This window comes from Onychostoma macrolepis, chromosome 01 (genome assembly GCF_012432095.1).
Source record: "Onychostoma macrolepis isolate SWU-2019 chromosome 01, ASM1243209v1, whole genome shotgun sequence".
NCBI lineage: Eukaryota > Metazoa > Chordata > Actinopteri > Cypriniformes > Cyprinidae > Onychostoma > Onychostoma macrolepis.
Genome location: NC_081155.1, coordinates 45,282,625 through 45,297,385, shown reverse-complemented (window position 1 = coordinate 45,297,385; position 14,761 = coordinate 45,282,625). Strand labels below are relative to the sequence as shown.

Here is a 14,761-nt window from a genome sequence, read left to right as displayed (position 1 = left end):
GGCCTCTAAATGATTAACATGATCAAAACTGTACTGCTGCACACAATCTACTTCAGGCCTTCTGTCGTCTGACTGATAGTTTAGACTTTTCATCAAGTAAAAAGTCTTTTAGTATAACTGTAAAAACATTATTTGTTTTTCACGTCTTTTTGGGGTCACATTTTTACTGATTTTCATAAGTTATAACTTTTATAAGTTATAAGTAATATTACAAGATGAACATTTACTGGACTGAAGCAAGTTAGATTTACTTGATTATGATTTACAAGAATTTAATGTGAAATTATGAAATTTCATTTCATTTTTTGGCCTTCTTGAGGTTAATCGAACATCAAAACTGAAGTAACTTGGCACTTATAAGTACCATTTCATAAAAATAAGATAAAAATATATTCCACATTGATTTACTATTATTTTACAGTAGAAATATTAATACAGTTTTTCATCATTATTCTTATGTTTCGATGATTACTTGAGCGTTAACCGCGTGATGTCGCTGCTTCGATTACATCCGGTATTATTAAATTATGTTTAATAGGCGAGAGGATATAAGAAACACAAAGCGGCTAAAAGTTATATTTGTTATTAGCTGTTTAACTATAAAATACAATAACCATTTCGAATTTGCCACCTTCGCGCCCAAATCTATTTTCGCGCCGCTGACAGTCGCTGTGGTGACCGGAAGAAGAAGCTGCTACTGAGGCATTCTGGGATACTGGAGGACCCAACAACACTTCTACTGTGATGGCGACCAATATCGAGCAGATTTTCAGGGATTTTGTAATGAATAAGATTAAAGAAATCGAAGATGAAACTCAAGAAAACAGGTAAAATGTCCGCTCTTTTACTTGTGCCTTGCAACATCGCGTTATAGACACCGGCCCGCCATTTAAACAAAAGAAGAAGAAGATCGTGTTATATCATCTGTAGTTTAATTTGTATTAGCCGGCTAGCCAAACATTAGCTGTAATGATCAATGTTTACAAACTCTACTACACCGTGTTTAAACATTTCCCGATGTTGCTGTGTATGAATTGTGTGTTTTTTAATTTAATTTTTTGCGTTAGCTTTCAGTGTTTGTTGCTATGTGTTGGTTGCTTTGTAGAAAATGCTTTATGTAGTACTGAAACAGGATAAGATTATACGACTTTGTCGTTTACTATGCTGCTATATTAGTGTCTTACAGGTGTAACGTTATTTTTGTAATTACATGTTACTCGAGTGTACGTCAAAGAATACTATGGTGTTACCATGTTACATTTTTGTTATTCAACGCAGTTGGTATAGAATGCACGAGAAGTAAACCTTTACAAACCTACTCTTAAAGGTTACCATGGTAAGCTAAGGTTTCACCATAATCATTTCATATGGGTTGTAACAAATCAAAAAGATAACACGTGGATCAAAATGGTTCATTCTTTATGTATAATAGAACAATTGTTGACACGTGAATCTGATTTAAAGGGATAGTTCACCCAAAATTGAAGAAAGTAATCATTTACTCGCCCTCATGTTTACTCAAGCTGTATGAGTTTGTTTCTTCTGCTGAACACACAAAATTATATTTTAAAGACTGTTGGTAACCAAGCAGTTGACGGTAGCCATTGACTTCCATAGTAGGGAAAAAATACTATGGAAGTCAATGGCTACTGTGAAATATTTGTATAGGTTTATATAAATAAATAATGGCTTGACTTGGTTAGTACTATGGTTACCACTGTAGATTTTAGTTAAGAGTCTGGACATAAAATAAATAATCAATATAAAGCACAACTAAAAATTAAGTGTAATTTATTTTAATTTTTTTTAAGGTCAAAGATCACTAGGAAATGCTTTTAAGTAATCGGGTCTGTTGTGGTTTTAATATTCCTGAGAGTAAAAGATTCCTTTGAATGCTGTTGAATTGTACATTGTAGATGACACGCATGATATGAATCATAAAATCGTGTTTTAAATGTTTTCATTCAGTGTGACAGATGAGCCACAGTCTGAACCTGTGACGGAGATGAGAGAATATGGACCTAAGGAAGAAAAAACAAACACACCAACAGGTTAGTTGTCAATACATCTACCTCTGTGTGTTTTCTGACATGTATTCTGTCATTAATAACTTTGTCTTCATGGCAGATAAAGTCACGCATACTGACCTCCAAGATAACCATGATAAAGAGGATGCCAGCACTAAACACAGGAAGAGTAAAAAGCACAAAAAACACAAAAGCAAAAAGAAGAAAAAGAAACGCAAAGAAGGAAAAGACAGCAGCTCAGACACAGAGTCTGACAAAGAGGCTCAAGAAAGGTGCGATGCAGTTCTTTGTGCTTACAAACGACAAATAATGTTAGTATAATCACCTTGAATTGATGTTACTTTGTGTTTTAGAAGTTTATGGGATAAAAGTGATTATTTTTACCATCGGATCAGGCACCAGTCGAATGGTTGAAAAAAACAAATTAGGGTCTTTCAAATGAATAAAAAATGAAAGTGATTAATCTCAGTGGGTCAGAATTGAATTTTATTTGGACTCTGTGGTTGTTTACAATGTCTTTATTTCTAATTTGCTGTTTTACCCCCTGTGTTTATGTTTAAAGTGGAAAGAAAAAGAAGAGAAAGAAAAAGAAAAAAAGCAAAGATGCAGACAAAGTGAAAAGATCTGGCTCTCGATCCGAAAGCTCTTCAGCATCAGGTTCTGAATCTGAGTCCGAATCGAAACCTTCAAGTGAAAATACAAAGTCCTCTTCAGCAGCTCAGACTTCAAAGTCTGAGCTCAAAGACTTATGCGGTGTTGGTAAGACTCGGGAGTTGCCTGACATTATTCCCAAGATGGAGAATTCGGTCCACAAAAGCACAGAAAATGAAAGGCCCAAGGAGAAGAAAAGAAGTTCTAGCAGGACATCTAAAAGTAAGGAGAGCTCCAGAGGAAGACGAACCAGATCAAGATCACCCAGACGGAAGTCAGAACGCAGATCGAGATCCCCAAAACGACAACGGCGATCAAAGTCAACCTCCCGCTCTAGAAATAGCACCAAAAAGAGGTCTCATCAACGGATAGAGAGAAGTAGATCGGGGTCTAAGAGACGCAACAGTCGGTCCAGGTCTCATTCTGTCAGAAGAGGCAAACGTTCAAGATCCAGGCGAACTAGATCAAGGTCTGTTGTAATCTTAAGGAGGAACAGAAGGTCCACGTCGAAATCTGTGTCTGGCTCGCCACGGTCTAGACGCCGGTCTAAGAGTAAGTCTCAAAGCAGACCGAAACCTTCGAAGTCAAGGTCCGTTTCGAAGACAAGGTCTGATTTGAAACCGGAAACTGAATCGGTTAAGAATGAGACAGATCCAGTGGACGAAAGTAAAATCTCTGAATTGCAAACAAATGTACCTCAAGACACAACTGAGAATGAAAAAAGTCCAATAGCGGCTGTGAACTCTGACACCAAGCCGTCTGAAACGGCATCCAACATCTCGAGTCCTGGTTTCAACGCAGTTGGCTTTAAAGGATCTTGGCGACCAGTTCCCTTCTTGGCAGAGCCGTCTGAGACCAAGCCTTCCCAAAAGTGCATTACACCTGAGGTGCCTTTGGAAGTGACCAATGTATCTGAAGAACCTTCAACGTTGCCAACCGCTACGCCAAAAGATTCAGAGTGTGCTGCCAACCCCGAGAAGACAGAAACCGACGCAAATCCGACTTTAACTTCAATCGAGACGAACTCAACATCGCCATCCAAATCTCCCAGTCACAAAATATCCTCAAGATCCAAAGCGGCTGCACGATCCAGATCGAAGTCGGCATCGAAAAAGAGAAAATCCAGGTCGAAGTCTCGATCGCCCTCTGAAAGGAAATCGCGCAAGTCTAAGACGAGGAGCAAACGCTCGAAATCGAGGTCGCCTAAAAAGAAAAGGTCGAGGTCTCATTCACAAGGCCGTCGGAGGAAATCTCGAACTCCGGACAGAAGCAGACGGTCGAAATCGAGAAAGAGGTCACGCTCGCGTTCGAGGAGGAGATCCCGATCCGGCTCGCGCTGGGGAAGAGGTTTCGGAAGCCGGACGATAAATCAGCGGGATCGATGGAAACGAGAACCCAGTCGATCTCCAGTCCTCATTCTCCGTAAGAAAAGATCTGTGTCCAGAACTCGACGTAGCACCAGCAAGACGCCTCCACGTCTTACAGAACTTGGTATGAAGAAACTCCGATACTCTTTTCTTTGCTTTTACACTCCAGGTCAAAAGTTTGGAATAATTGTGATTTTGGTTTTTTTAATGTTTTTAGAAAAAATGCCTCTTCTGCTCACCAAGCCTGCATTTATTGAATCAGTAAAAACATTAAAATTGTGAAATATTATTACAGTTTAAAATAACTGTTTTCTATGTGAATATTTTGTAAAATGTCACTTAATTAGATGTAATTATGCAAAGCTGAGTTTATCTTCAGAAATCATTCTAATATGCTGATTTGCTGCTCAAGAAACATTTCTGATTATTATCAATGTTGAAATCAGTTGTGTAGCCTAGTATTTTTGTGGAAACCGTGATGCGTTTTATTTTTCAGGAGTATTTGATGAATAGAATTTATTTGTAATAGAAATCTTTTGTAACATTATAAATGTCTTTACTGTCACTTTTGATCAATTTAATGCATCCTTACTGAATAAAAGTATTTATTTCTTAAATAAAAAGGTAATATGCTGATTTTCAGCTCTTAAAACATTTCTTATTATTATTAGTGTTGAAAACATTGTCAATGTGTTGCTGCTTAGTAAAAACTGACACAAAGTAAAATTTAAAAACAAAATAATATTAACACTTTTAACTGCATTGAAAAAGGATGCATTAACTTGATCAAAAGTGACAGTAAATACATTTATAAAATTATAAAATATTTCTATTCCAAATAAATGCTGTTGTTTTGAACTTTCTATTCAAGAAAACTGAATTCTGTTCAAAAAACTGAAAAATATAATGATTCTGAAGGATCATGTGACACTGAAGACTGGAGTAATGATGCAGAAAACTCGCAAGAATAAATTACATTGTACTATATATTCACATAGAAAAGTTTTTTTAAATTGTAATATTTCACAATTTTTGATCAAATAAAAGCAGCCTTGGTGAGCAGAAGAAGCTTCTTTCAAAAACTCTTAATTATTCCATCTTTTGCACAGTACTGTATATTGCATTGGTCTTCTCTTAATCTTGCTTTTTTCTTTTTCTTTTCCCAGATAAGGAGCAGTTGCTGGAAATAGCTAAGGCTAATGCTGCGGCTATGTGTGCCAAGGCCGGCGTGCCGATCCCGGAGAGTCTCAGGCCCAGATCTATTCTTCAGCTGTCCTTGCCAACCCAAAACACCACGTCCTTGTCTTTGCCATTGCCAGTGATGTCAAGCATGACTATGAACGCTGCTATGGCTAGTATGACTGCCGCCACCATGACCGCTGCTTTGTCCAGCATGGGTGCCTTGACTTCCTTGCCACAACTGGCCCCGTTACCGACAATCATCAACAAGCCGCCATCTTCAGCCGCAACCAATCTCGCCAGTATTGAAGAAGCCAAAAAGAAAGTCACGAAACAGGCGAACAGCTTCAGTATTAAAGAGCTAACGGAGGTAAGCGTTGTGCGTGTTCTTGCACTTTGGGGTTTCTCGATCTGCATTGAATCAACACTTTATTTAATCTTTCAGAGATGCAAGAAGATCGCCGAGAGTAAGGAAGAGATGGCCATCGCAAAACCACACGTGTCAGACGACGAGGAGGATGAAAAGCTATTTGGAGCTTCCCTTAAGGAGAATAAGGGAATTGCATTCAGTCTTGGTGTAAGTGTCTCAGTTTTTTGCTTCAATCATATTACAATTCAGAACGTATTCATCTTGGCATACGCTGTTTATGTTATAAACATGAGTCTTACCTTGAATTTTGCAGCTTGCTGAGGTGGGGTTTTACTTTTCTAAGCTTCAATTCTGCATCTTTAACTGTACATGCTCTTTAAATTCAGATTACCTTTGCCATTTTTTTTAATCAAATCATAAAATATTTGTATTTCTTATACTGCATATTATATATGCTGCGACGCCTAAATTAACTTGTAGCATTTAAAACAATTTAATTTCACCAAAAATTCTCACACACACCAAAAAAATCGCAATTTGTTTGTTTTATCTTTTATTTGTTTAGACAAAATAGTATAGATTTTGTCTAAACAAAAATAGCATTTATATCTTATTTGATTTAATTTTTTTTTGTTTTATTTTTAATTTTATATTTTATTATTTTAGTTGGTAAATTGTGTTTTATTTTGTATTTATTTAGACAGAATGATATAACATTTTTATGGTTAACATTAAACATGAATTTTATCTCAGATTTTAAAATGTATTGTTGTTGGTCGATATTGGATATTTAATTGTGCTTGCCAATAATTTAGTTTTGATTACTTTTGCCATAATCTGATGCTCATTTAAAGTAAATCTTTAAAAACTCTAACACCAGCAGATTATAAAATTAATATTTTTGCAAACTGTATATTATAATGCTGTGATGCCTAAATTCAGTTGTAGTGATTTAGTTTTTATGTTTTCAAAAAGTGTTTTATCTGTACTGCTTAATATTGTATATTTGTTTGTGCATGCTTTTAAAAAAAAAAGTTAATCTAATATTTTAATTTTATTTTTTATTTATACAATATAGTACAGAATTTTGATATTGGCCAGAATTTTAATATTGCTGTGTCCCTACTTTGTTTCCCATATGGCCTCTTTTCCTTCAGAACACCTCCTTAAAGCCGGCCGTCCGGACCGAAGCGGTCTTTGCTAAGGAGTTCCCGGTGTCCTCCGGCTCCCAGCACAGGAAGAAGGAGGCTGATGGTGCGTATGGAGAATGGGTGCCGGTCGAAAAGAAAATAGAAAAGCCATCTGTAGCGACGACTTCTGGGACTGAGGAAACCAGCAAGGACAGTGATAGTGTCTTTCCTGAAGCACCTTCTCAGGTAAGTGTTCAGCTTCTGAAATGCATCAGATTGGTCTGAAATAAGCATTTTGTTCAGCTTGTCTGAGCTCTTGTCTTTGATTTCTAGCCTGTGGACATCACTTTGGCCGTCAGTGAGAGGGCGGTCGCCCAGAAGAGACTGGCGGAAAACCCTTTCGACATCAATGCCATGTGTATGCTGAATCGGGCTCAGGAGCAAGTACGTTTCGTCTCTAGGACATTGGGTTTGAGAAGCTTATATGTTGAATTTTACATATTTTGCTACTATTGGGCAAAAAATATATAAATCAGACAATATAAAAATAAACGCTTTTTCAAAATATTCATAAATATAATATAAAATGTAAATATTAGATGAAAACCTTATATTACATATTAGAAATGTTGTCTTGACTAAACTAAATATGATTGTTGAAATACATTTACACTTATCCAAAGCGGCTTATAAAAATTACTAAAACTGAAATCTAAATAAAAATATATAGAAATGTTTTTAAAAAATGACAAAAGCACATAACAAATGATTAAAACTTAACCTAAAATTAAAATGAAAACTGAAAATTTAAAAATAAAGGCATTCAAAAATATTAATGAATATCATAAGTGTTTAAATAATATTAGACATACTAAAATGACATAAAAATAAAGCTATATAGAAATATTTAAAAACAAAATGAATAACAAAATAGCACATAACAGAATTACCTAAAACCTGATATGAAAATGGAAAATATAAAAATAAAACCATTTAAAAAGTATCAATAAATACTATAAAAATATATACTAAATACTAAAATAACATTGGAGTCCAGTGCAGTGCCCTGAGCGCCGTTAAACATGTTTTGGCACATTTTCAAAGATTTCCATCACAGTCAGTGCAGAAAATGTGAAGGTTTGAGACTTATTTTTAGTAATTGTTGTTCACAGGTTGATGCATGGGCCCAGTCCAACACGATCCCTGGCCTCTTCACAGGCTCCACCGGCGCTCAAGTGCTCTCATCCGATGAGCTTTCTAACAGCGGCCCGCAGGCCTGGATTAAGAAGGTACAGCCATGAGTCGACGGCACCACTCGTACTATGATGTTGGACATATATTGTGTTTGACGGTTTGTTTTGCATCATATTTGTGTGTTAAATTCCCAAGAATCAAAGTAGACATCATTACCTCATGCAAGTTGGCGTAGTACAGTCAGACCCTTTTGACTTCTTGTGCTTAATTGAGATTTACACTCTTCTGACATACGCTCACGTCACACATGGAGGGTAAAATAGATCCTGAAACGCTCAAAATACCCATCATCCTCTCTTACAAAGTCATATACATAAGAATTGTCATCTGTGATTGCTTTGCCAATTGGTGTACCCATCCGAGTCGTTGAGCAGAGCGCAGTCCGGTCAGTCGCACAATGAAAGTCTGCTTTTCATGTTATAAGCATTGATTTTGCACTGAAGATGACGTCAGGGTATCCTTGGAAACGGTCTCGCCAAAAGACATCTCAGAGCTGTGTTTACTGACGTCAGCTGAAAGAAAAAGAAACGGCAAATAAAAGTGCAAATATTTGATCTTTCGAGTCTGTCTGGACGAGGTAGCGGTTGAACAGGTACACCACTTGCGCACGGTCATGCAGATGTTTTATATCTGAAATTCTGTCGTGGCAGATGCAATGATGGATGGGCAGCGCAACTCACTGTACTCCTCTAAAAGTGTCTTTTGAGAGAGGGGAGAAGGAAGAGGATGCCTCTCCGCCCCCTCCTCTGATTGACCAATGAGGAAAGACGTACGCATCAGGATCCGAAATCCGATTGGATGAGCCAGTGTTTGCACACCTGTAACCACACATTTACAGCTTACAGTTAGATTAATGATCTGTATTAATGTACACTATTGTTTAAAAATATGGGGTCAGTAAGATTTTTTTTTTAATGTTTTTGAAAGAAGGCTCACTAAGTCTGCATTTATTTGATCAAAAATACAGTAAAAATTGTACATTTTCAATTTCAAATAGCTGTTTTTTTATGTGGATATAGTGTAAAATGTAATTTATTTCTGTGATCAAAGCTGAATTTTCAGCATCATTACAATCATTGCATGATCCTTCAGAAATTATTATAATATGCTGATTTGCTGCTCGAGAAACATTTCTTATTATTAGCAATGTTGTAAAGAGTTCTTGTACTTTTGCCAACTTTTGTGATACATTTTATTTATTTTTACATTTTTTATTCTTTTGAATAGAAAGTTGAAAAGAGCAGCATTTATTTAAAAGTTTGTTGTTTGTAAAACTTCTCAAATTGAAATAAAATAGTTATATAGATATATTAAAAAAAAAAAATTATAAAAATGACACAAGCAGATAAATCTAGTAAATTACTAAAATTGAACAAAAATTTAAAATGAAAACCCAAAAGATAAAAATAAAAGGTTGTTCAAAATATTCATAAATACTATAATAGGATTTAAATAATTTAAAATATAAATATTAGATAGAAATATTGCCTTGACAGCTACATTTGTTGAAGTACAACATTTTCTAAAACTGAAATAGAATAAAGATATATAGAAATATTTAAAAATGACTAAAGCAGATAGGAAAATTACTAAAACTTAACTAAAAATATAAAAATAAAGGCTCATTCAAAATATTCATAAATATTATAATAGTATTTAAATAATGTAAAACAGATATTAAATGAACTAAATAAGTGTTGACTTACTAAAGGTACTTGAACTGCAATAAAAAATAAAGCTATATTGAAATATATAAAAGAAATAGTAAAAATGGCCAAAGCACATAACAAAATTACTAAAACTTTAAATGAAAATAGAAAATATTTGTAACAATCGAAATGTCTTTGCTGTCAATTTTGATCAATTGAAAGCATCCTCGCTTAATAAAAGTAATAGTTACTGACCCCAAATATTGAACAGCAGTGTAGTTATTCATTGAAAATGAGTGTTTTATCATATAGATGTTCCTGTCATATTATTATTAAAGCAATAAATCACTTGAAGTTGTATGTTATAGTTATTCTAAGAGTTTTTAGACACTTCTAAAAACCCTTAACCATAGTAAAATCACTGCTTTAATGTGTTAAACGTATTAAATGTACACAACACGACCCTTTTAATTTAGCAGAGAGACGTATTGTCCTGAAGGCTTCGTATGCTGACCGCTGTGAAATGCAGACCTTTACATTAAGACACGATAATCCCAGTTTTTATTTAGACTCGGGAGGCTAAATAAACGCTAGCAAAATACCATGGTCTCTATACAGAGACACCAAACGTTCACACAACCAAATACAGCTCAGGCAGTGCAGTACGGAAATGGCCAACTTTGCCTAGATACGACGAATCCTGGGATATGTTTGGAGCTCACTCTTGACTTGAGAGCGGGATCCAAGCTGTTCAGATGCATTTGATTCACGGTTTTTAGTCTAAATGTGTCAAAAGGGCCTGGTCATGCACTAACTGCAGTCAAAAGAATGTGTGGGATTTGGCATCCAGTGGGTGCGAGGTTCAAGCTCATTGCTCGGGTTGGTGGGTTTGGGACACGGATGGACGAGGGGTGGGGGCTCACAGTTTGACCTGTGAACTCTCACCCCTCTGTATGGAAACTTGTTGCAGGGTCAGTCCTTGTAGCTGCCTCTTTGCCATGGTCACAGTCAGGCCCCTTCTATTCACGTCAGATGCTCGGCCGATGATGGGGGCCTAGGTACGTACGTCCTCCAGCACCCTTCCTTCTATTCATGTGGATTTGTGTGTGAACTGATGCATTTCTGCCTTGTCCTCCTGTTTGTTTGCACTGAACCGACTCAGAGCCTGAGATCTGTTCAGGACGGTGTTCATGCTTCGCCTGCTGAAGGCTCGCACCTTATTACTCATGTGTTTCAGAAAATATACGCTGCCGCTCAAAAGATGGCAATTATGTTGGTTGTTTTTGAAAGAAGTCTCTTCTGCTCATCGAGGCTGTTTTTATTGGATTGAAGACATGGGGAAAATTGTGAAATATTATTACCGGTTTAAAACAGCTGTTTTCTATGTGAATGCATGTTAAACTGTAATTTATTTCTGTGACCAAAGCTGAATATTCAGCGTCATTACTCCAGTCTTCAGTGTCACATGATCCTTCAGAAATCATGCTGATTTTCTGCTCAAGAAACATTTCTGATTATTAGCAATGTTGAAAACGTGATGCGTTTTTTGATGAACAGAAAGTTTGTCAACAGTGTTTATTTGAAATGGAAATCTTTTGTAATATTATAAATGTCTTTACTGTCACTTTTGATCAGTTTAATGCATCCTTGCTGAATAAAAGTAATAAAAAAAAACTTACATAAACATACTAAAAATGTGTTTCCACATAAATATTAAGCAGCAAAAAAATTTTAACAATGATGATCAGAAATGTCTCTTGAGCAGTATATCAGCATATTAGAATGATTTCTGAAGGATCATGTGACACTGAAGACTGGAGTAATGATGCTGAAAATACAGCTTTGATCACAGAAATAAATTACATTTTTAAATATATTCACATAGAAACCAGCAATTTTAAATTGTAATAATATTGCTGTTTTTAGTGCATTTTTGATCAAATAAATGAAGCCTTGGTGAGCAGAAGAGACTTCATTTAAAAACATGAAAATCTTAATTATTCAAAACTTTTGGCCGGTAGTGTGTATATATTTATTTATACATTTCTTTAATTTATATTTGTAATTTAGTCATTAAGACCTGCAGCAGGTGAGAAATAAAGGACTCTTCATTTAAACATTTTGCATATTCTTAAAATAGTTCAAACAGAGATTCACAAGGCTATTGTATCTAATATTAATTTAAACAGCTCCAGTTGAAGTGACGTGACCTGACTTCACGTAATGAGCCATTCTCTCACTACTTCCCGTTTCTCTTGGTTTGCCTCTCTTTCTCTCTGTCTGGATCTGTCCCGTTCCACTCAGGACCAGTTCCTGCGGGCGGCGCCGGTCTCGGGCGGGATGGGGGAGCTTCTGATGAGGAAGATGGGATGGAGGTCAGGGGAGGGTTTGGGGAAGCACAGGGAAGGAACGGTGGAGCCCATCATTATCGACTTCAAAACCGACCGCAAGGGTACGAAGAGACCGTGCAGGAATCATCAAATCATATTATCATCACTGAGATCATAGCGCTGATGTGTCTGTCCACACAGGCCTGGTAGCAGAAGGAGAAAAAACCCAGAAATCTGGCAACATTGTCGTGATGAAGGATCTTCTAGGTGAGTCTCTGATCACGAGACGTGTGTTTCTGGATGAACAATGTCACTAGATGATCCAAATCTGTTGTTGTGGGACCTTTACGTTATTATATTTGATACGCAAGGCCTCTAAATGATCACAACTTTGCTGTAAAACCTGTTGTTTCTCACAATCTCCTCCGTGTCTTCTGCCTCTGATTGATATTTAGAGTGTTTTCTCCAGTAAAAGCTCTTTTAGAGTAATTGTTCAGCGGCTGCTTCTCGTGTCAAATCTTGACTGATTTTGATCAAGTAAGCGTCAGAATAACTGCAGTCATATTTCCAGATGAACACTTACTGGACTGAAGCAGCTCAGCTTTACTTGATTCTCCATCAATCATTTTCTAGAAAAATCAGTGCGTCTCAAATCTGATCATCAGGATCTTTTGAGGAGCGTTTGTTTCCAGAAGCTTTACTTTCACTGTTCCTCAGCGGAGGAATGATCTTCTGAGGAGCGTTTATTTCTTCATCTCTCAATCAGCATCTGCAGCAAATTGCATATTTTTGCTCAGTTTGAGACTCGGAATAAAATTGCGCTGTTTTTCCTCCATATTCTCACTAATATCATACTATACGAGCCATAAAAGCCTGATGGATCAAACGAGAAGAAAAAGAAACTTGTTTTCAAACTTGTTTCTTTAGACTTTTAGATTTTGCCTAAAGGTTCAATAAACTCTTCCATTTAATAAAAAATATATATATATATATGACTCCAGCGGGTTTATGGGAGTTTGTATATGATGTTTATTCTGCAGGGAAGCATCCGGTGTCTGCTCTGATGGAGATGTGCAATAAGAAGAAGTGGCCACAGCCTGAGTTTGTGATGGTGCACCACAGCGGACCAGACCACCGCAAGAACTTCCTCTTCAAGGTTAGTGATTGGTTTTAGAGTGATTATTTTAAATATCAATTTATACTGTTTTTGCATTAAGCATGATGTAAAACGCACTAAAATAAAATCAGTAGTTTCAAACGAGCTGTGAATTTAGACATTGGAATATTAGAATTGAAACTACAGCTGCACTAAACTGACACTGATATTTAGTTTTTCTGCCATATGGAAAAACTACAATGATGTTCACTATATGAGTTTGAATATTTGGAAATAATTCATCATTCTAGAGTGGTTTTGGTGGTTTTGTAGGGGAGTGTATCTACATAGAAAATAATTGAAAAATTGCTTTTCACTCTAAAATACTTTTTTTGTGTGGCTCATCCTTTTAGGGCTAAAATATTTAGTGTTTGAGTGTTCACACTTGGATTTACTCTTTACAATAACCAGCTTAAACAAAAGTTTCAAATCCTTGAGAAATCATAAGTGACATTCCCATTGTGTTTAATAATCCCGTGTTTCAATGTGATTTTTGTTAAATGTATTATTAAAATAATTTTGTTAAATTATGTATTATTATTATTCTATACATTTTATAATAATATTTTTAAATAAATAAAATGACTATTATTAAAGTAAGAAAAATCATCATTGTATTACATTTTTAATATTAGTGAAATAATACATACAAATCTTAAAATGAGAAGTATATTTCTAATATGTGACCCTGGAGCACAAAACCGGTCCTAAGGGTCAATTTTTTGAAATTGAGATTAATACATGAAAATCTGGAATCTGAGGGTGCAAAAATATCAAAATATTGAGAAAATTGCCTTTAAAGTTGTCCAAATGAAGTTCTTAGCAATACATATTACTAATCAAAAATTAAGTTATGATATATTTATGGTACGATATTTACACAATATCTTCACAGAACATGATCTTTACTTAATATCCCAATGATTTTTGACACAAAAGAAAAATGTATAATTTTGACCCATACAATGTATTTTTGGCTATTGCTACAAACAGCGACTTAAGACTGCTTTTGTGCTCCAGGGTCTCGCACAGTACTTCTGTAATACTATTGCATTGTAAAATAAAACACAAATTTCCTTTTAAAGTACAACTATACATTATTGTAATGTTTACCAAATATTTATTTTTATTTTGGGGAAAAACCACAGGGAGCACTACAGCTGCTTTCTAAACGCTTCCCATTACAGGTTTGGTAAGATGTTTGGCACATGCTTACTGAGTGAATACATCATTGAAAGTATATAAGACTGATTTTCATTTTGCGATCTGTTACTGCTATAGAATGTTTTTGAAGTGTTTGCTGTCAGTCAGATGTGTGTGTGTGTGTGTGTGTATCAGGTGGTGGTGAACGGATGTGATTATCAGCCTCAGACGGCCAGTCCTAATAAGAAACACGCGAAGGCGATGGCAGCGACGGTGGCTCTGCAGGCGATGGGAGAGGTGGCTGGAGACGGCGTTCACACGGGCCCCGTCTTCACCGCGGCCACCAGCACATGACACGCTACATTCATTTCACTTCTCATGTTTCCGTTAAAGCAATATCATCTCCATAAGGCATATCTATAAGTACTTTTGTAATTTTAGTTCATTTTCTTCAACCACGTCCCCCTTGATCTGGTAAAGCGATGGTCTCTGCACGACAGTGAAA

The 14,761-nt window shown here is 36.0% G+C and overlaps 1 protein-coding gene across 4 annotated transcripts in view; it reads left to right on the top strand.

The window, feature by feature from the left end:
* Positions 1-656: 656 nt before the first annotated feature.
* Positions 657-14,761, top strand: part of LOC131539571 (protein SON) — a 14,433-nt gene continuing 328 nt past the window's right edge. The window contains exons 1-13 of one of the 4 annotated variants that reach the window (XM_058774207.1): positions 658-827; positions 1,969-2,051; positions 2,128-2,299; positions 2,590-4,169; positions 5,212-5,594; positions 5,670-5,801; positions 6,752-6,970; positions 7,058-7,168; positions 7,897-8,013; positions 11,932-12,079; positions 12,159-12,224; positions 12,998-13,113; positions 14,452-14,761. The exon at positions 14,452-14,761 is cut by the window's right edge and continues 328 nt beyond it. In XM_058774207.1, coding sequence (XP_058630190.1) covers positions 745-827; positions 1,969-2,051; positions 2,128-2,299; positions 2,590-4,169; positions 5,212-5,594; positions 5,670-5,801; positions 6,752-6,970; positions 7,058-7,168; positions 7,897-8,013; positions 11,932-12,079; positions 12,159-12,224; positions 12,998-13,113; positions 14,452-14,610 — 3,369 coding nt within the window. In that variant the 5' untranslated portion in view covers positions 658-744 and the 3' untranslated portion in view covers positions 14,611-14,761. Of the gene's footprint in view, positions 828-1,968; positions 2,052-2,127; positions 2,300-2,589; positions 4,170-5,211; positions 5,595-5,669; positions 5,802-6,751; positions 6,971-7,057; positions 7,169-7,896; positions 8,014-8,628; positions 11,448-11,931; positions 12,080-12,158; positions 12,225-12,997; positions 13,114-14,451 lie in introns of those variants that run through there. The other 3 variants (XR_009270923.1, XM_058774221.1, XM_058774211.1) reach the window with 3 other exon arrangements.